The sequence below is a fragment of the Dicentrarchus labrax genome, unplaced genomic scaffold, assembly GCF_905237075.1.
Source record: "Dicentrarchus labrax unplaced genomic scaffold, dlabrax2021, whole genome shotgun sequence".
Classification (NCBI taxonomy): domain Eukaryota; kingdom Metazoa; phylum Chordata; class Actinopteri; family Moronidae; genus Dicentrarchus; species Dicentrarchus labrax.
In genome coordinates, this window is record NW_026136705.1 from 992,320 (window position 1) to 1,015,654 (window position 23,335).

The 23,335-nt window shown below is 39.6% G+C and overlaps 1 protein-coding gene across 1 annotated transcript in view; it reads right to left on the bottom strand.

Annotated features, from left to right (window-relative positions):
- The window catches only part of dachb (dachshund b), a 93,511-nt gene that overhangs the window by 11,720 nt on the left and 58,456 nt on the right, over positions 1-23,335 (bottom strand). The window contains exons 3-8 of the mRNA XM_051400243.1: positions 16,339-16,446; positions 10,129-10,326; positions 6,957-7,126; positions 5,846-5,951; positions 4,744-4,818; positions 440-540 (exon numbers count right to left, since the gene is read on the bottom strand). Of these exons, the coding sequence (XP_051256203.1) occupies positions 440-540; positions 4,744-4,818; positions 5,846-5,951; positions 6,957-7,126; positions 10,129-10,326; positions 16,339-16,446 (758 nt within the window). The remainder of the gene's footprint in view (positions 1-439; positions 541-4,743; positions 4,819-5,845; positions 5,952-6,956; positions 7,127-10,128; positions 10,327-16,338; positions 16,447-23,335) is intronic.

The window sequence follows — 23,335 nt, forward strand, 5'->3', positions numbered from 1 at the left end:
TCCTACAGTATATCTTCCAAACCTTTTCATGTTCTTATTTTCCACTTGGATGAGTCTGTAATTAACCATGATCACAATAAAAAGTCCCTCCAGGAAGTTGCGGTCGCAACAATTAACACAAATTCAACCAGTGTTCTGCATGACCTTCAAATTTTGTTTGATCACCATGTTTTTTCCGCAAACATCCTTGTTTCTAGTTGTAAAGACGCAGACATGTGCAGTACAAATGTGTCATATTTATCTTCCAAACAGTTTGATTTTATTCTCACTGGAACAAGTTCCCTTCGGTCCGGTCTAAAAACAAAATCTTGTGAAATCCTGGAGAGAATATCTTATAATATAATGTTGCTGTAATGTACTCTTCCATAATACTGATAATATTGTATTAAGCCACTGATACTCAAGTTATTAGAAACATAAAGCAAAAACAGGCTTTTACCTGTATGTTGGTGAGCAGGGTCTCCACTGACGACAGGCCGTCGGCGAATAGAAACGGAGCAGGAAAGCCAGGGGGCAGGGCTTGTCCCAGCGAAGACTCTTCTGTGAGGAACAGTTAACAAAAGACAACTTTAAATACTCAGCCTCGTCTGGTTTTGTTTTTTTTTTTTTTTTTTTGGTTTACATTGTTTTATTTTTAAATCTAGTCTGGTGTAATTTTTTCTCACTACTAATAAAATGAGCATAATTTGTTATTTTAGGATTTTTTCTTATTATTTAGATATTACAGATTATTCAGTTTTAACAAACTTTTCTATATATTTATATTTTTGTATCACAAATTATTATATTATTATACTGTTATTATAAAATATCAACATATCTCCTGAATAAAAATAATAAAACATTGTCCTTTTACGTTTTTTATGTTATAAGTTGGTTAAAGAACGTTAACGAGAAAATGAGAATATGATGGTAGTAATATGCTTATGTATTTATTTACAGATTTCTTTGTAAAAACTAAATAAAAAGGACTCTTAAAATGATTCTTACTACTTCGAACCAACAACAAAAGGGCAACTAAGCCGTCCACGAACTACAAAACCTGCCTTCAAAGTTTTAAAAAGGATTCAACTGCAGGTATCGTAAAAGCATCAAAGCCCCTGTTTACAGTGCTTATGCTAAGCTACGCTGACAGCAACAGACGAGAGAGAGTGTGTATCAATCTTAACTCGAGCAAAGGTAGCAAAATAACTATTTACCAAAATGTCAGACTATTCCTTTAACAGTCAACGTGCTTAAATTCCAGAAATACAAGCGTGTGTGTTTAACATCGGCGACGCGTTGTCACAAGCTTGGAGTAAAGTTTATGAAATGTTGATGTTTACTAAGGTATAAAAGGCAACGAAGCAGCATCAGAGAAATCAATTACACCCCACACACACACACACACACACACACACACACACACACGTAGAGGTCGTTAGTATTCAGACAATCATGTGGGGTACTAATTGGCAAGGATTAAAGACATCCTTGATTTGTGTGTGTGTGTGTGTGTGTGTGTGTGTGTGTGTGTGTGTGTGTGTGTGTGTGTGTGTGTGTTCATTGCGAGTGCGTCACAGTGTCTGATCAGCCCTTAATGCCTAACACACTGACAACTGGGTTAACTCTGCTGTGAAATTAACGCTGATTAAGATGCACTCTAACTCACACACACACACACCATCTCTATCCCCTATCTGCCACTTCATCCATACATCCCTTTACACTCTACCTTTCCTCTCTCGTATCTGTCTTCATCACCGTTCCTCCACTTCAACACTTGTTTTTTCCCTCATCTTCATCTTCCCAGCCGCCTTTCTGTCTCACCTTTTATTTTGAATTTCTCTTTACTCAATTTTTCCCAAATTAATTCCTGAATTTTACTGAAACTTTCCTTTCCTTCAAGACAGTTTTATTTGTATTGCCCCCAAAATCACAAAATTGCCTCAAAGGGCTCCTCTGTTCTTTTATCTTTCCACTGTAATTTCATTTCCTCTTTACCTTATGGTCTTTTCCTCTCTGTCTGCCATTTTATACTCTTTCGCCCCAACCTCTCACCACCCCTTCCCCTCTCAGAGATACTAAATCTAATGACGAAACTGCAGAGACTGGAGAAGGTGGAGATGAGCACCTCATACTTAAATTTTTTATATATATATATATATATATATATATATATATATATATAGGGAAGACACCACTGTTGGGAGACCAAAAAAGACTGAATGAATGAAGTGAAAACAAAACAGATTATTTACTAAAATAACTGAGATTTAACTTCCCCTGTACATTTCATCTAATTGTGGCGATTCAATTTTATTTTTTGGCCAAAAAAGTGCCGGGAAGATGAGGAAACAGGAGTGGATAAGTGGGACAAAAGGTGAGCAGAGCAAAGGACAAATGGTAGAAGATGAAGAATTTGAGGAAAAACTAAAATAAAAATGAAAGATGAGGTGAGGGAGGGAGGAAAGGGGGTTTTAAAAGGATTAAAATAGAAAGAGAAAGGCATTTTGAGAAAAAGAGGAGTGGAGAGGATTACAATGATGGTAGGGAGGAATGGTGAGTGAAAACAGGAAGAATTCATTTTTGAGTCTGAGTAATGTTTAACTGGAGCTCAATCAAGTGCTTTTATTTTGAAAAAGGACTAAAATGGAGTATTATACAGTAACTTTGATGACTTGCTGCTGCAGTAGTGGGTTCAACCTTGACCTGTGGCACTTTGCTGCTCGTCATCTCTCCCCCCCCTTCCTGTCACTATAATAATGTTTGTACTGAAACAAACAACAGTCACAAACTACAAATACGTTTTATGTTGCCTGTGAGTTGACACTTTATGCCTAATAAATGTTATGAGTCTGTTACAGTATTAAAAAGCAAGTTTTCCTTAAGTTTTCTTAAGGGAATTCATGCCAATCACCAAAAATAAACCCCCAGTATTTGATTAACTTTGCTTCCAGTTGTCACAAACATGAATTAATCAACAGTGTGATTTCAGCACAAAAGGGCGATCAACACAATATTTAACACAATCTGGAGACCAAAAAGAAAACCGCACACATAAACCAACCACAGATATGACACACAGGAAGGTCATTTTCTATCACAAACACAAGTTTATTATGTAATTCTGCTACAGTAATTGCTCCAATATACCTTCCAGATGGAGGCAGGCCACTGAGAACATTTTGTTGTCTGTTATTTTCCCCTGAGATGCGCAGTAAACTTTTAAAAGTTTTCTAGTTATCAACATGACTCAAATACCTGCATGTTTTATAATGAGCAGTGTTGAAATCCAGTATATTTCACTCACAAGCAGCAGATCTCAACCAACACAACATTTTTAGGAACCTAAACTTGCCTTGAAAACAACCGTTTTATTCGCCTTGTTCTCAAACTTGCATCAAACTGCCCAAAACATAGCTGTAGTCACATCTTCACCCAACTACAGTCCTGTTTCGAGGAATTCTCGCTTGTGCTTCAGCTCATAAACTTTGTCTTAACCTGCCGCCATTAATGCATGTGCAACTCTCAATGGAGGTGAGAAGGAAGCGAGATGGCTCGCTCCTCAGCTAGTTTCTTTATCAGCTCTGGACAAACCCGTCCTGAGTGAACACCGAACCATTTGAGAGATGAGCCTCTGTCGACTTTGACTCTTCCCAGATGGCGCAGTCAGTCGGGTAACAAGTGCATACAGCTGCAGTGTGACTGTGTTTTCTAACCCTACAACTGCAGCTGAAACGAGTCACAAAAACCATCAATGACTTCCATTTAAAAATATCACTAAGCAGCTTTTTCTTCTTTGAAATGATCTCATGTTTCAAGTTGTCAAACAATGTCCTCTATTTTTTATGAGTTGCGTCCCAGTGATATAAGTTAAAGTGAGGCAGCCACATCCCAACATGACATAAAATGTGTCTTTTAAAAGTGAAAGTCAGTGACAGTTGAACACTTGCACATAGAGAAGCTGAATTTCTTTCCTTTAAGATTCATGCTCCTCGGAGAAGCAGCAACAGATTTTTATTTATTTATTTATTTTTTGCCCTTATTGATTTTAAAGGAAGCGTCCCCTCCCCTGCTCCTGCTGATGTCTGCAGCGGAGCTTCAGGAGTATGAATGGGGGGGTGAAATGAAGGGAAGGAGGTGGAGAGAAAAGAATGAGATGAAAACAAAATGTGTTATAAGAATGGAAAATACACAGAGTGAAAAGAGAGTGTGATGGAGGGAGGAGAGGCCCCACATGCTTTTAGTGTGTGACCTCTTGACCCCTTTTAGCCATGCCTCCTTCACTTAGCCTCCCCTCCTCCCCCCCATCTATCTATCTCACCCTCCCTCATTCCTCTGATTGATGGCTCAGAGACAGGTGATCAATAGGGGGGGGCTGAACATCCTGACGCGTCTGTTTCTCTGTTTGTGTGTGTGTCTGTATAGTCGTCTACGAGTGTGTAGTGTGTTTGCAGTCACTGTGTCTTTAGTGTGTGTGTGTGTGTTGTAAATACAGTAGATGAGGAAAGCCCTCCTAAGTGAGGACAATTTGTCAGTTGTCAAAACCAAATGGGTGAGGGTTTAGATTAAGGTGGGTAATGGAATATCCCACACTTACATAAGAGTGAGAGAGAGTGTCTCTTATGTTGTCGACCAGTAAACAGGCGATGTGTTCATGTGCATTTATGAGAATACCTTTCTGTCTGTGTGTGTTTGGATGTGTGTGTGTGTGTGTGTGTGTGTGTGTGTGTGTGTGTGTGTGTGTGTGTGTGGTCCAACCTTTGTCCTTTGTTATTTTCTTGATGGGTGCAGCAGGGTTGGGCAGTGCAACATCTGCATCAGCTGACACCAATCCTGTTGAAAGAAAAAGCACAGAGTGAGTTTGAGAGAGTGTGTGTGTGTGTGTGTGTGTGAGTACAGTAAGTTTGTATCTGTATGCTCTACAGACCTTAAAATGTGTGTTTTTACATTGAGGTATACTGTAAAACTGTAACTTTACTAGCCCGCTGTCGCTGCATGTTGAGACAAATAAAAGCAGGTCTCAATTACAAGCCTGGTCTGGATTTTATAGAAGTTCTTTGGATGTGTAAACCCTCTTAAAGCTCGCCTTAGATCACTTACACAAATATAAATGTTTAAACGTTTGTGGATATGGATGCTACACATTGTTAGATCAGTTAGATTCTCCACAATTCAATCGTTTAGTTCATGTTACACATAAACAGTGAGCACCAACAAATTATCAAATAAATGATTCGTAGTTCATATGTTATTCGACAGCCTAGGTTTTATACAAGTAATATTCATACTGGTTTAAATAAACCGGTGTGATAGGCCTGTCCCATAAAGAAACCTGACTGAGTTCAGTGACTGAAGCAAATAAAAGCTATTAACTGACGTTTAACAGTATACTGTTACAGTATGTGTATGCAAGTATTTATCTAAGATTCATTAAACAAACATATAAATGTGTCTACACATCTAGATATGTAAAGTAAGTTAATTGGTATGTTTGTCTGTCTGGGTGTGTGTATATATTACTTATTTTTTAATTAGTCGATCAGTCGTTTGGTATTTTTCTACATTTTCTGACATTTTATAAACCAATCACATTTTCCTAAAGTCTTCAAATGTCTTCACCTACTTTTATAGAAGACTTGAGAAACTGTAACCATTAAATATTTGCTTGAAATCCAACTTAAATGATTAACAAAAACTTCAACAACTATTGTTAAAAGATTTCCTTTCAATTTACTAAAATCGACCAATTGTTGCAGCTCTACAGCTTATTTTAGTCATATTGTGCACTTGTATGTATTGTGTGTGTGTGTGTGTGTGTGTGTGTGTGTGTGTGTGTGTGTGTGTGTGTGTGTGTTTATACCCAGTCTTTCAGGCGAGCTGGAGGCCGAGCTGCTGGGCTGCGACTGCAGAGGAGTGTTGGCCTCGTCAACAGATGGAGAGAGAGAGGGACTGTCGCACACTCTTTCCTGGAGATAAAGAAGTGTAATGAGTGAGGTGTGACTAAGTGTATTGATAACAATCCTGTAAGATCTCATGTGAATAATTAGAGGTCTCACTATGGTTGCTATGGGTTACCAGTGAGTGGCATTGACTGAAGAGGAGACGCTGCCATGTTGGAGATGTAGCATACAAACACATGATAATTTCCTCAACATTAGGAGAATTGAGCCATCTTGTATCGTGGCGTTTGGACAGCCACACCCTACAGTAGCTATACATAATACCAAAGCATACTGAATAAAAGGAAGGCAAAGGCAACTGAACTCTCTGCTTGGTCTTAAAAGATGCTTAAACTGATTCATTCTTCCTCCAAAGTGATGGCAGCCCCCAGTAATCGTTGCTAACAACATTGGGAAAGAAAACCCTAAATATGGTAAAAGTATAGTCAAAGTTATTTGTTGAGGAGTTCCTCAAGGACCCTACTGGGGTCCTCTATGGTTGTCATTTTAAAAAAAGTTTTTTTTAGACCAGCGGTTCCCAACCTTTTTCCAAAAGGGACCGCTTTCTTTTTATGGATATTTCATAATATATTCAATACGTAACAACAAACCAACAACTGATAAACTGTACAAGGAAACCAACTAATGAACGCAGTAACCGCCGCACATTTCTTTAAAACAAGAGATTTTTACTGATATTTTTAGGAACTTTATACTCTGTTTTATGTATTTTTTTCATTTTCAACAATCATACATACTTAATAGGCTTCTTTTTTTGACAAATCCAGTGTTTCCTTCTCATTGTTCTATCACCTCTTTAGTTGTTTTAACTGCGTTCTTTTCTACGAGCTGTGTTCAGGTCTTCAGTCTTCATCTAAATAATCTAAACTTAAAAAAATAACAATTTAATTTAGTTTTCTTTACAGAAATGAACAAAATGCTAAGATATAGACCTACTGTTTATATTATTACTTTTAAAAGTCTTAAAAGCTTTAAAGACTTTTAAAGGTCTTTGCTAAAGTGTGTGTTTACCTTGATAACAGGCGCGCGGTGTACGTGAGTGTGTATCTGCTGGGCTGCTGCGGCCATGTTGGCGATGGTGTTGAGGTGGTTCATCTGTGACATCGCCATGGCTACAGAGGCAGGCGGCAGCCCCATGGGCAGCAGAGGGTGGGGCATCATCATGAAGGGCAGGTCCAACCCTGAGTGAGGGAGAGAGGGAGAGGAGAGAGTGGGTGAGGAAGAACAGTAAGTGTGGCCTTTAATTAAAGTGAACTGCGTTGAAATTAAGTGAGAGACGTAAAAGAGAAACCAAGAAAGTTAAATGTTTATTCATTATTTTATTAGTATATATAATGGACAGAGCTTCCGAGTCTGAAGTGAGGCCAACGTGGAAGTGGAAGTGTCTTAAACCTGCATTTTATGTAACGGCCAGCAGGGGGCAGCTCCATTGGCTGCAATAAAAGACAGATACCATTCAGTCTTATGTAGAAATTAGTCTACTTCTCAGTTGATTCCTGAGCTCAGTAAACAGTTTCCTGATGAGTTTATGGTCTCAGTCTCTACATTCAAGTCTTCTTCCATACAGCATGCTGTTCATTTAGTAAATGATGGTCCCATTTAGAGTAAAATAGACCATGAAGCAGTGTATGCTCGCAGCCAATGAGAGCAGCTCAGCTCGCAGTACGTCACCTCTGCAACTGTGCCGAGCTCGAGGCTTCAAAACGGTTCACTACAAACCAACGGGTGCCGTCACGATAGCTTCACATTTGGTCTTCATCCAAGTACACCCACCAACACAAGTCTACTACAGATTAAAACATTCAGTGACTCTTGCTCTGTTACATAATCAGCGTAGGTTCATTTTGGTGAAGAATTAAATGCTATTCCCACGTTTTGCTTCATGGCAATCATCCAGGTATAAAAAGTCTAAGCAGTTAAACACAGATCGTGCCATAACCCCACCTATATGATAGAGATTGCAATGTAAATATACAGTAAACACTCTAAAATCACAAACTAATTATAAAGAGCTGTAAAGTGCACCCTCTGTGGAACCTATAAAATCATAAATGAATTTAAATTCTTAACCAAAATCAAGTTTGCTGAAAGACAATCATATGTTAAACCAACCTTCTACCCTTGAATCAGGGTTAAAAACAACGTAAAAATTAGATTAAAGGTTTTCTTTTACAGTGTTAATATGTTTTGTTTTTCTAGTGTTTGTTCTTCATTGTTTTTTAGTAAAATGGTTTGTATGGACAACAAACTGCAGCACACGACAAACCATCAGTCAACTTGATTGCCAGACTGTCAACACTATTTAATATGATTTATTTTTTTATTGTTTGCTTTCAATACATGTACCAGAGACTCCCTGGGAAGAAGCATTGATACCGACTGTTGTTTTCTGGTGAAATACAAGGGAAATGAGCCATTGATCTTCCTTCCAGATCAGCCACGTTTGACTTTACTGCAGGTAACGTCACATCCAATACTTCCTTCTTTTTCTGTGTTCTTTAAATGTGTTTTTATCTCTTTTTTTTAACATTTGCCTTTTGGATAAACTGTGAAATGAAGCCTTTGTGAGACTGACAGAGAGAGAGGGAGGGAGAGAGAGAGAGATAGAGGGACGGAGCGGTATTGTGTCTGTGAACTTGTGTTGAACTTAACCTTGAGGAAAGAGAGAGGGAGAGGTGTCATCTGAGTGTCAAATGTCTCGCTAATAAAAGTTGACAAAGCAGAGGAGGAGGGAGAGAAAGAAAGGAAGAGGAGAAAATATGGAGGTCAAAGGGTGATGAGGCGAAAGAAAAGGGAGGTCATTCTTTCATTTTTTTTCCCTGTGTCTTTTTATTTTGATCTTTTATCTGTTTCTGTTTATCCTCTTTTTTTACTCCTCACTTATTTTGTTTTTTTAATACTGTAATTTTACTGTACACTGTTGTTCTTCACGGATTCATAGATCCAGTTCTCAGCATTAATATTATTTATTAATTAATTACACTGCTGTTATATATTGTATACAAACATATTTTACATATTTTCTATGTATATATTGTTATATATTACAGTATAATGCATATATTTGTACAGTCTTAGTCTTATTTCTATATTTTTATATTGTTATATACTGTAGTATACATATTCTTACATACATTTTCTTTTTTAATATATATAGTTGTTATATATTGTAGTATAATGCACATATTTTTTACATTTTTCTTCTATAATATTCTTTGTTTAGCAACATGAGTAACCTTATTTCTCCCCTGGGAGTATTTTTAAATCTAATTTTTTATCCTTCTCCCCCATTTCATTTTTTCTCCATCTTTCCATCTCTCTACCCCTCCATTTTTTTTTATCACTTTCCACACCTCTTCCTTCATCCATCTCTCACTTCTTGTCATTCTCTACCTCTTTTCTCCCCCCCATTCCTCCCTTTTTTCCCCCTCACACCGACTATGTGCACACAACACTGCGTTTGCGAGGACCTTCCATTAACTTTAATTCATCCTTTAACCCCCCGAAACCTCCTAAAAAGCATAACCTTGACCTCTGACCTCTGCCCTCCCCTGACCTTTACAATAGCCCTCCTTTTCAAAGGCGAGCTCCCACAAGACGAACACTCTTGAGACGAGTCGCCTCAGCTATCAAACACACACACACACACCACACACACACACACACGCACGCACACGCCAAAAAAAAAAAAAAAAAAAGTCAGCGTCTGCTTTCATTCCAATGAAACAATAACACTGATTGCTGTTGTCGTGACGACTGAAGTGATAGAATAATCAATGGGAGTGTTTGTCGCCTCCCGCTGCCCAGTGTGTGTGCGCGCGTTTGTGTGTGTAAATACGTTACTTCTGCAATAAGAAAAAGAGCGAGTATGAGTGTGTTTCTGTCTGTTTGCGTGTCTGTCCATATGTGTGACAGTGTGTGTGTGTGTGTGTGTGTGTGTGTGTGTGTGTGTGTGTGTGTGCGGTGTGTGTGTGTGTGTGTGTGCGGTGTTGATAAATTGAGTCATTTAGTAGAGTGTGTGCTGATTAATCCAGGCAGAGTGTTAATACAGGAGATGGGAACAGATTAAATGGCGTACATTAACAAATATTGCCACCCCTTTAAACACACACACACACCCTGAAAGTGTGTGTGTGTGTGTGTGTGTGTGTGTGTGTGTGTGTGTGTGTGTGTGTACACTCACTGTTAGCCAGTAGCTGTTGTTGCTGCTGGAGTTGCTGTTGATTGACAGCGCCGATGGTTGGCCCCCTCCCACCCCCTGCTGCACCACCTCCTCCTCCAGCTCCTCCTACTGGTCCTCCTCCTCCTGGTCCTACGCCGTGGGATCCAGCAGGAGGGCTGGTCAGACGCTCCTTATCCCAAGAACACTCACTCCCTCCTGGGTAGAGACAGACAGAGGCGCTCATATTTAGACATAAAATAACCCCTAACCCTAACAGCAACCGGGTTTTCATCCAAATATGTCGCAAATTATAACCACATTTTGAGTAAATCGGCAAAAGAAAATGCCTTTTTTTTCCATCCATTACTGTTAGGAGTTGGTGGCCCTCAGGAAGAGCACCGGGCTTTGAAGCCAAAAGTTAGCCAATACGTCGCTGACAGAAAAATACTCCTTCCTATAAACTTCCACTGAGGTTGAGCATTACAACATTCGCAAAATGACTCAGAATTCGATCCATTTCAGCCCGGTGACAATTGGAAATTTTAGTTTTTTATTATTTAGTTTATTTAGTTAGTGGAGGGCTAAACTGAAGTTTGTGGTACTAAATCCATCCAAAATCCTCGCACTCGACTCGTATGCTATGGCGTGAAGTGTCTTTTTTGGGTTTTTTTAGCGCCATTGAGCAGCTTTCATAGGAATGAACGGAGCGCCGCCTCCAACGCTGTATCCAATTCTCCTCAATACATCCATGGGAAGAAGAGGGCGCGACAAGATGACACAATTTCAAGAGCGCCAGTTAAACCTCAAACGCTGAAAAGCGATGTTTATGTGTTAATGTGAGGACATCAGATCTGTGTGCAGCGATCATGGACGTATTATAAAGCCGTTGGAGCAGTAACAGCTCATCAGTCATGTGAGTTAAACGTTTCCATCTCCAATTAAACTCAACAGCAATCTAAAGGCAACATAAAAAAAAACTAAATAAGTTGATGTGGTGGAAGCGAAGTCCATGAGGAAAACCTTGATTGAACAGGATTCATTCATGTTCAATCCAAGGTATTGTTACCTGCAGGTTAATGTGCTCTACCTGAGACACTGACGTTGATGTTTGGAAACTCTGTCGGTTAAATTTGGAGTTTCATTGAAGTTTTTTAGTACATAAATACATACAGGGGTTTATTGTAAAGACAAAAAACAGGAACACATTTGCAGAGAAAGCATTAAAACACCTGAAAAATGATCAGATATCCTGGAAATGTTTGTATTTTAGCCCCTCACTCAGATCGCCTCAGTCAACCTGGCTGCGTATTTTTTCCAGAAATGTGAGCAAAATCCTTCCATCTACATTAATTTAGCTTAATAACACATTTCTTGTCGCTGTGGCTCATAAATACACACACAGTGATACAACTTTAACTGTAAAATAACAAATTCTACTTGATTTGAACTGTTACTTCAATTTGTCTGAAACTGCAGCTTATATTGAACGTCTGTAAGCAACCGCTGTCCTCTGTTGTAGAGAAAAACTCCTGGAAAATGTCAACACACATGATTTGTGAAACAGAGTTGGAAGTCTGAGGATCTTATTCACTGCAACCGGATGGGAAAAGTCAGTTTGTACAGCAGGAAAACACACAAGTTTTAAATGTTTAAAGTGTAAAAATCTAGAAAGAAAATCTAGTTTTACTCTTTTTAAAAAGAAAGAAAACATGTCAGTATTTCACAGTAACCTTGGGTTTAATTACAGCAAATCAATTTCCATTTGTTAAGCACTTTATGGACATTATGTAAGTATTTGTTAATCGTGTCCATTAACGCAACCTTAATAAACAATATGATGATGATCATTAATGTTATTAAACCTGTTTGTTATCTTCAGGATAAAGTTTCTCATTTGTCCAAAGAGTGAAACAATCACTTCTCTTTCTTCACACCTTCATTCCTGTACTCTTCCTCTCTTTTCTCTCTCTCTTTCTGTATAACGCTGCCTCTCTCGCCCTCCACATTTCTCTCTCTGCTCCCCTGTTCCCTCTCTCATCCATCTTCATCTCCATCCATTAGTTTGAATTAGCAACCGTCTCTCTCTATTATTGCCTACTGAATTCCCGACGCTGTGTGTGTGTGTGTGTGTGTGTGTGTGTGTGTGTGTGTGTGTGTGTGGATGACAGCTGGGCCTCATCCCCTCTGCCATTTACACCAGGGAAGAAAAGAAGTATAAACAGATGGGCAGATGTTCTCTCTCTCTTTCTCTCTCTCTCGCACACTTCTCATTTTTTCCTTGGCCTTGTCCTCTCCTTCTCTACCTCTTTTCTCTCCTCTGTCACTTTCTTTTCTCATTCACTTTTTTGTGTGTGATTATTTTCCATCTCTCCGTCTACCTCCGTCATCTCTTCTCTCAGAAACTTGCTCTTTTTGCTCTCAGTCCGCTCGAGTTTAATTCAGATTTAGCTGCTAAAATCGTCCTTCCCACATCTGTTTTTGTCCACCTGTCACCAAATATAACTCTTCTACACAAACTACACCGCAAATCTAATTATCTTTCAGGGTTTTAAACACTGCTAAGTTATCAAAAAACAACTCACAGGGAACCAGAAATGGTCAGTGTAATTGTCTAATGATGCTGGACGGCGTCCTGCATAAAGACCCTGTGGCAGCTGTCGGAGTCAGAGATCAACTACTGAGCTGTAGGCCAGGAGCCGGCACGCCAAAATCTGCCAACAAACTCTGAAAGGAATAAAAAATGCTGTTGAACCTCTTATAAAATTTGAAAGCCACGATGATGATATTCATTCTGCATTACATTTATACAGAGGTCATATTGTTAAAGTCACTCTGTAAAGCTATATTATGTAACATTTCTGCATTAAAAATGTCCATAAACACTAAACTTATGTTATATATTATGTTGCAAATGTTTCCAGCAATGTTCAAACCCAAGTCCTCCAGGAAGAGCACCGGGCTTTGAGGCCAATTTGACAGTTTATATTGTGAAAGAAGCGGCTTTTCCTCCCTGGTGTAAAACCGTGAATACATTATTTTGAGCGTCATAAACCACAAAATCTGAATTTGGTCCATTCAGTCCAATTACATTTTTAACATCTAGAAGAGGGATAAACCGGAAGTCAGCCGCTCGGCCGGCAGAAGTCTCATCATATTCATCCAGGTAATTTCTTTACAGCTGAAAGTGGCTTTTTTGGCTTCATGCGCCACTGAGCAGCTTTAATAGGAACGAAGGGAGCGCCATCTCCAACGTTGTATCCAGTTCTCTTCATACATCCACGATTCAAAGTCACCTGTCATATGGTGTCATATCCCCTTTGTGCATGCGTCAGCGTTGTGGTTGTCTGCAAGAAGCTGTCATAAATTTACTTTTTATCCAGTTTGAAGCCACATTTTTACCATCCACTGTTTAGATCTTGGTGGCTTTTTAACCCTAGATTTGAACCGGATGAAGGATTTTATGTCTGGATCTCAAGAAACTGTCGGAGAAACACTGATTTTTAAGGTGGAACTGCTTGAACTGAAGTGTTTTTAATCTCTAAATCGACATGATGGACTCGTGAAAAGGCGACTCGCGCTTTCTGTAGATAAAAACGTCTCATTCTAAGGTAACAAAAACACACCGATTCCTATATTCAGGTATTTATACACTAATTAAAACATACCTATGAATATTATATAATATTTCTGCCAATAGATCCTCCTAAATGTTTCACACTGGACCTTTAAGAACAAATCTGTTTGTACTAGAGGTTCTTGTTTGAGGCCTGATGTTTGTGATTGTTGACCTCTGTCTCTTTCTCACTCGTCTTTCTCTGCCTTTGTCTCTACCCATTTTCCGCTTCTTCCTTCCGTCCTCTCTCCCCGACAGAGATATGGTTTCCATTGACACATAAATATGTCACTCTCTCCCCTCCATCACTCCTCTCATTCATCCCTTTCTCCAATCTCTGTGTTTTTCTCATCTCTATAAAGAAAAACAGATATGACTGTCGCTGTAAGCGGGACGAGCCCGAGCGATCGACTTTCACCCATCAAACACCAGAAGATCTTTTCTTCTTTCCCCCCCATTTTCCTCTCGCCCTAAATATCCCTTTCTCTCATTATGAGTCTATGTTTCCCCTCTGTCCTCCCTCGCTTTATTTTCTTTTTCATTCGTACACTCGTTCCTCTGCTCCATTGTCTGCTGGAGTTTCCCAGGCCGGTGTGAGTGTCTCTTACAAAGAAAATAAGGTCGGACAATGAAAAGAAGGCTTTCTGCGCACTCACAAAACAAAACAAGAAAACACTCTGAATGAAATAAAAGAACAAGGAAGAAGAAGAGCAGGAGGGAATAAATAAAAAACGGCAGGGCAAAAGAGAATAAAACAAGAGAACAGAGGAATAGTAACTCTATCAGCCCATTTGCCAGGTCAGCTGAAGAAAAGGAAGAAATGGAAGAAGAGAAAGAAAAATAGAAACAGGGGAGTGGAAACAGAAGGAAGGATTGCACGCTCTCTCTCTCTCTCTTTTCTTTTCTCTTTGCTTTTTGTTTTCTGTCTATTTAATAATTCAGAGAAGCAAACACAGCAGAGATGGAGTGGACCGGAAAGTGTGTGTGTTAACTCTCTGTTTTTATATATATATATATATATATGTCACTTAGTACTTCAGTACCTTTTCCTATTTAGACAATGGGGGTTTAAAAGAAAAAAAGCTATTCCAGGTTTGGTTTCTTAGTTTCTCTCCATTTTACATCCAGCTCACATTCAAATTAAAATATTAAAAACATCAAATATATCATGGAAATCTGTAATAGGAAGAGAGATTTTAAGGAATATTAGGCTTTCCTGTACGTCACTTGGGAATTTATTTAGAAAGGTCGCTACGGACAAATTAGTTGCCTAAATGGCGGTGAAGTGTGCGTACACGTATTTCCCCACAAAATTCAGGATTTATAGAGAAATTAAAGCAGCGATGATCGGGCTCCTCGCAGGCTTACTTCCTGTTTCCAGTAGGTGGCACTATGACTGCGACTAGATATTGGCATGTAGACGTGTTCAGGGTGGGACTCTTATCAAAACGCGAAGTTTGGTTGAGATTGGACAAAGCACGCTGAAGTTACAATACGTGGAAATTCGACGCCACACTACAGACACGCCGTAACAGTGTTGGTCTTTAGGTTGCACTGACACAATTTTAACACAGGGAAATCGGCGCTGGTTATTTCAGTGGGAGAAGAGAACGGGAATGAGACTGTTTAAGAAATTACGATTTCTTAATAAAATAAGTGCTTATTGGTGGTTCAATATATGTTGAATTCACTATCTATCGTGTGTGTGTGTGGTGGTATTTGAGGAGTTGTTTCTGTCGTTACCTAAGTGGGGAGAGGGTACTGACCGTCTGATAATATTAAACATTAGTAACTCCGTCTTTCCCTCGCTGACAGTCCAACAAAAGGCTCCTCAACCACATGTTCATGAGCTATTTTACACCATTTAACTGTGGGAAGACTGCTTACAGGTGTGCACCGCCCGGTTTTATAGATCTGAAGTAGAGTTTTATAAATGAAGCCTGAGGTCGTTACAATGAGGACCACTGGAGAAAACACCATTTTCACTATTTTAACGACCTTTTTCCTTTCGTATGCTGTAAATGTTACTAATGGTTCAGCTAAAATAATAATAAGAAGAAGATCTAATAAGATATGAGCGTTGAAGAAAGAAATCTGAAGCGAGGAACAACAAAAAGGGAGCAAACGATGGAGAAGACGACACTCAATAGTATTGAAACCCGACCAGCCAGCACTTTCATAACACACACACACACACACACACACACACACACACACACACACACACACCTCTCTGTCATGTGTCTATAGGTTTGCAGTCGGTGTAAATGTTGAAACTGATCTCAGTGAAGAGATGATGTGTGACATGTTTCGGGTCGAGTTTCAATACTAAATAATAACTTTCTCTCCTGTGTTTGGTTTCCACGATGTGACGTGAGGTGAAGTCAGAAAACACGACATTAAATAGAAACTGATCCTCGAAGGGGGGAGGGGGGGGGGGTGTGAGAACAAGCAGTAAAGTAGAGAAACAGATATTTATATTTATAATAAGCTGCAGTTTGTGTCATAGTAACAATTAACTAACTACGTTTAACTAATTTTGTGTGTGTGTGTGTGTGTGTGTGTGTGTGTGTGTGTTACCTGTGTGTGTGTTACCTGTGTGTGTGTGTGTGTGTGTGTGTGGGAGTGTAAGTCGTCGTTGTCCGACTCGTTGCCGTTCTGGAGACTCATCATCATCTTCATCTTCTGCAGCTTCTGGAGCTCGGCCATGGCTGCTGCTGTCAGACCTGTGACACACACACAGACAGACACACACACTACTGTTACCTTCATCATCATCATCATCATCATCATCATCATCAACATCATCAACAAAGATGTCCAATACTTGGCGACCAGTAAAAGTAAGTAAGTAAAATCCATCAATTCCTGACACAAACACAGTCACATCTTTTGTAAAAAACCTTGCAGGTGCCACCTGCTTTTTACCCATGATGCTTTGCAGCAGGCCGAGGCACGCATACTGACGCTCGCGCCCGGCCGTCGCTGTCAAAAATGTCTTTTCAGTCTGAGTGTTTTGTTGAATTGTTTCAGGGTGCGAGCGCTGTTTCAGACGCCTTGGGGCTGATGTATATTCACTGACACACACACACACATATATACAGAAAAACAACACACACACACACACACACACACACACACACACACACACACACACACACACACACACACACACACACACACACACACACACACACAAGAACACGCCCACACACACACACACACACACACACACACACACACACACACACACACACACACACACACAATCTTTTGTATGGACTAAGATCCCTGGCTCTGTGCACTGACCTGGAACTGACTTCTATACACAACAACCAGCAGAGTGAGAACGATGACCCTGTGTGTGTGTGTGTGTGTGTGTGTGTGTGTGTGTGTGTGTGTCTGTGTGTGCGCTTTATTGTGTAGATGCACTATTATGTTTGTAAGTGTGCATGTGAGCTTTTGCGTCCTGCTGAGTTTGTATGTACAGTTTGCTTTCATGTATAAATGCATGTGTGTGTGTGTGTTTGTGAGGGAATGCATGCTTATCTGTGCATACTTGTGTGTGTGTGTGTGCGTGTGTGTGCGTGTGTGTGTGTGTGTGTAGGTCAGTTGGTTTTGCCCCGGTCACGGTTGACGGCCTTGGAGGAATGTCCATTACACACACAGTACAGTTGTCTGAAAGCTATAAAGAAAACAAGATCGAGGGAGGAGGGAAAAAGGAGTGGAGGGAGGAGGAGGAGTTGTCGCGTTGCTCGAAAATTTAATTTAAAGCAGGATGGAGGGATGATGGATAGATGGATGGATGGGTGAGGGAGGGAGGGAGGGAGGGAGGAGGTTACGGAGAGAGAAAGAGTGTGTTGTGTGCAGGTTAAAGTAAACTGGAGTTAATTAACTACAGGAGGTACAAAGTTTAAAAAAAAAATAAATAAATAAGTTTACCACAAAAAAGTGAGTTTTAATAGTTTAAAATAGTAAGTGATGTTTTTTGTGGTAAAAAAAGAGACATGACAATACTTTTCTGTAACTGTTACCTTCCTCACATTAATACATGACACAGATCTGTTTGACTGCTGCTCTTTTAAAGCTATAGTATGTAATTTCCACATTAAAACGTCTATAAACTCTAGCTCTATGTTCTATATGTAGTCGAGGTCTTACATTATCTTAAATGTTTCCAACAATGTTTAAACTCATATCCCTCTTTGTGCCTGCGTCAGCGTTGTGGTTGTCTGCCAGAAGCTGTCATTCATTGCCTTATTATCATCCGGTCTGCAGCCACATTTTTACCATCCACTGTTTAGATCTTGGTGCTTTTTAATTCTAGATTTGAACCGGATGAAGGATTTTAGTCGCCAAACTTTTGTTATTGTTTTGATATGAGAGACCCCCTAGTGTCAGAAATTAAATACTGCACGTTTATCAAAGTCATCTTGTTGCACTCTCTTCTGCGATTGTATAACGGCATCTGACTGGAGAATTACCTCCACCTAACAACGTAAGCAAGCAAAGCAGCAATAATGAACTTTCATTTTGTGTTGATTCTGGCGGCCCCTGTGGACAAAGGCGGCAGTGTTTCCTCCTCATGGCACGCATTAAGACTAACTATATAAAAATCAACATTAAATTGAGACAATTTCATAACCAGTTAAAAACTCCTTGTCCTACATTTAAACAATATCAAATATAATATGTTTTTAAGAATTGATTTGCATGTATATATAAATATATGTACCTTCCGTTACTTTCTGCTTTATTAGTTTTTATTGAAACCTGATGATGGATCTTGATCTAACTCGGAATTTGAACCGAACTCTACCAGAATCCACCAGTCGGTGATTTACATTGAAGCATCGTCCGTTTCACACACTGTAATGACGAGAGGCTGCCGGCGGAGAAAGGAAAAAGGGAGAATAGCAGAAGACAGAAAGAAAGGGGGTCCCAGTCAAAGAGCCTGAGGCAGAGTGACCAGACGTATTGTCTGCTGTCCTGCTGAGAGAGAGGAGGAGGAAAGAAATGGAGAAACATGGTGGAGGAAAGGAGGCCAAAAGTGAAGAGAGGAGGAAGAGAAGACCATACGGAGGGCTGCTGCTAACAAACCGGAATATAAAGTGAAGCAAATGGTACCAATCGGATGTAAAAAACGATGCATTAACAGTTTATTTGGGGGGGAAAAGGATATTTAATGTTGTTTTCCACGACAGCAGCGGGTGTCAAACTGCTCATAACGAATGATTAAAGGTGAAGAGAAGAGGAAGCCGAGTAAAACTGAAAGGGGACGAAATGAGGAACAGAACAAAGGGAAGGAAAGAAGTAGGATTGATGTGAAAAGGAAGCAGAAAAGCATGGAGACGAGAGGATATAAAGATGGAAAGGCGAGAGAGAGAGAGAAAAGGGTCTGGAAATGGAAAAACAGTCAGAAAGAAGAATGAGTGACATGGACGAAGTGGGATGGATGAAGAGGTGAAATAGATAACGTCGGGCGCTGTTGTGTGGGAAAACAAGGAAGGGATGAAGATGGAGAGAAAGTTAAACGTTAAATAAAAAGAGACTCGTAATGCGTTGGGACGTTTGAGTTGGTCGTTTCATTTGTTGTTTTAAAACTACTTGAACTCTGTCTGCCTAAATTATACCAAAAAATAATTAGACTGACAAATTATGACGAAACTTCTTCCAGGATTTATTATATTGTTGTCAGGGAGACACCACTTTTTATAACCGACTACACTGATTATTTCAGTATCCATCAGTTATTATAGTTACTAGTGCAGTGCCTGTAGGAAGTATGTGTTGCTATAGAAAAGTGGGAGGTTAAGTAGCTTTTTCATGGATGGCCAAATGAGGTTGTGTTTGAAGGTGTAGCAGCTAGCTACAGACGAACATCCACAGTTTTTTTTTTTTTTTTTTTTCCTTCTTTTTTTTTTTCCCCCCGGGCGGAAAAACCTCCCCCCCGGTTTTTTAAAAATTTATAAACCAAAAAATTTTTTTTAAAAAAGAAGAGGGGGCCCAACACCCGGCAAAATCCGCTGGGGGTGTAATGTTAGATTAGCGTGTTTTTTAAGGTGTGTCGTAGGGGTGGGCTCAGCAGTGATTGGCTCTGGTGCACACCTGGCTATGGTGGCTATGGTAATGCTAGCGGAATTCGTAAATCATTTATGAAATAATTTATTAACGGTATCTTTGTAGTCCAAACAAAGCCGACGTTGTACACCCTTAAACCACACAGCAGCCATGTTGAAACTCTCAGGTCAGTCTGATCCTGATCTGCAGAGATATTTGAGCCACACAGACACAGACAGACAGAAAGACTTTTATAGACAGATTTCCTTTTTAACTTTTGTTTTTAGTTTGGTTCCCAGAGTGGGTTTGTTCATTTTAGTTTAATTTTTATTGTTTAAAAATGTCTCAGTGTTAGTTTTAGTTTTTTTAAATAATAATATGGAGGCAATTTTTCAAGACACTTTGTGAAGGCAGTTTATTCACAGTCTCCTGCCTGTTGTGTTTACAAAATGTTACAACTGAAGACATTTTCTGTATATATATTTTAAGTAAGTACACAATATTATTGCAGTTAGTTTCAGTTTTTATTTTTATTTCAGTTAACATCCAGTTTAGTTTAAGTTAACTATAATAACCTTGGTATCCATTAATTTGACAATTATTTTCTGGATTAATCAATTCAACTCACAGTCTATAAAATGTCACAAAGCAGTGAGAAAGTCCCAAGAAGAAACTTCAGATGTTTTGTTTTGTTCAAGCAACAGTTGAGAACTTAAAGACAACAGGAACCAGTTGACGTCTTTACTTACAAACTGATTAATTGATTATCGAAATAGTTCCCAATAGATCCTCCTAAATGTTACATGCTGGACCTTTGAACTTTTAGTCCAAAATTAGGAGGAAAACTTGACTTTTAAAAAGTTCACCAAACATATTCAAAAGAAAGACCGCCTGGAAACGTGTTTATAACAGTATATGTTCAAATGAAGTCTCGCTAGCTGCTAGTGGCTCTGTGAGGCTGCACTTTAGCAGAGATACCTTGGGATAAATGCTAATGTCAGCATGCTAACATGTTCCCAATGACAGTATGTTGTTCACCATGCTTGACATATTAGGTTTGCGTTTTGGCATCGACATACATAAAGATGGACGACATGACAGCTCCCCAACAAGTGAAGCCAAAACATCTCAATCGCCCCCTAGTGGCTGGTTGCAGTATAAGTCATTAAGCCTGCTGCCTCCATGTTAGCAGACGGGCCAAACTAAAAAGTCAAAGTACACGTCAAATAAATTTTCCCCCAAAGATGTAGGAAGTGTTTTCTGATAAGTTTGGGGTTTAATTAGTTATTTAAAGCTTTGATTGATCATGATTGACACTCGTGCCTTACTCAAGTTTGAGTCGGTTGGGCGTATCCGGGATATTTTGGCTTCATTTTTGTTCAGTGGGAGGAAGTGGAGACACGGTGTCCATCTTTTAAACAGAACGTCGGTGGTATTTAGTCATAAACCAATACTGTACTGGACAAATTAAAACCTTGTGCTGGTGATGATGAGTCACAACAATTAATCCTCTGGGGTGTTCGCAAAAAATCCATCTAATAGCCGTCAAGACTCAAAGCCAAATATGATAATATGGTAATGTCAGGGGATCACTAGAGTCATTAGGATTCAACCTCCTGGGACTACGAAGATTTTGCACCATTAAGTCCAGTAGATGTTGAGATATTTGAGTCTGGACCGATGGAAACAAACCCTGTCCAACAAAACCAGGAACAGCAACTTCTCGCAGTTGCTACTTAAAACAAGCTATTTATATTTTGTTCTGGCAAAAGCTGCAGTGTTTACAAATAAAGCTTCTTCAAAATTAATAAACGAACTAAACAGAAAACAGGGCGGGAATAAAAATGGAAAATGGAGTCTCTCTGTAGGGTCAAGACTGCATTCACACATTGATTACTGAGGAACACCTCGAGACACACACACACACACACACACACACACACACACACACACACACACACAAAGATGCATATACAGATACAGGAAACAGCCCTACACACACACACACACACACACACGAGTGGATGTACACACACACACACACACACGTAACACACACACACACTTGGACACAGAGTCAGAACGCCCGCTTCGCCTCAATGCAACCAGAAGACAATCAATAAGTGAGGGCTGAGCCACAATACTGTTCTCCATCATGACTATCAAACACACACACACACACACACACACACACACACACACATCAGATCGATGGCTGTCCGCTGTGTCCACGGTTACCGAGCATCGACCCCGTCGCTAATGGCGACCACGGAACCTTGGGAATTAGTGTGTGATTGATTGACAGACTGCTTCAAAGACCGGCGCAACATATAGAACCTGTGGGTGTGTCTGTGTGCGCGCGAGTGTGTGTGAGAATAAATATATTCCTGTGTGTGTGTGTGTGTGTGTTTCAGCGGTCCCCTGTGGGTTGTCCATACGTTGTTTACCCATCTCTTTTTTTTCCCCTCCACGTGCATCCTTAATGCTTTCCGAAGGACGAAAAAAGAGAGTGGAGGACAAACAGGATTATGAGAGAACAGAAGTGAATCGTCAGCGTAACATGACAAAAAAAAACAAGAAATTGGCTCGTCAGAAGTCAGGATGACATGATGGTGACTTTGCCCGATTAAAGAAAGGCTTCAAGTTTGAGGGAAAATGGCCCTCATGTAGAAGACCACACCTACTTATATATCAGACAATCAAGGATTTTGTGGTCTTTTTTTTGGGGGGGGGGGTTCTAACCTAAAATTTCTGATTTCACTGCAGCTTTTAAAAAAAGAAGATGCATTTTGTGACGTTTTTATGGATTTATTGTGCAATGAGATTGTGGGAGGAAGTGACATTTCTTTGTACAATTCATTAAAAATCAGAGACAGCTTGTTCCCTTGACGATAAAATTGGTGGTAGTTTGGTGACGTATGGCTCAACGTTTCCTCAACGGCTGCTATGATTGGTTGTATTAGCATTTTTGCAATTTCTTGGAGACACCTGTTTGATTGGTATTAAAACTGGATCATCGCTTTGATTTTTTCTTGATTTTTTTACGTTGTCTGTTCTGAATTTGTAATCACTGAAGTATTGGTTTTACTAGTCGGGATGCCAGTTGGTAGATTGATGTATCTCAGCAACAATTTGATGGATCTCCATGACGTTTGGTAAAGATGTCCACAGTGATCGCAGAATGAGTCCTAATGACTTTTGTGATCCTTCAACTTTTTCTTCTAGCGCCACCAAGAGATAAAATATTTCACATACCCTGTGATATATCTACAGTTTGGTACATTCATGTTTCCCAGAGGAGAAATCGTATTGAATTAGATTTTTTCTTCTTCTTTGTGTCCCTAAAGTCTGTTGGGAATTTGGTAAAAGTGTATTTTTCTATCCACTCGGGTTAGAAATAAAGTGTTGACAACCATTTTTCCTTGCTGATCTCTTGAATAAAAGACATTATGCTTCTCAACAGACTTCCTGATTAAAGAACGTTTAAATAAAAAAATAAAAAAAAATAAAAAGAGTGTCACCTACACAAATGAGGAAACATTACATGCTTTTTGA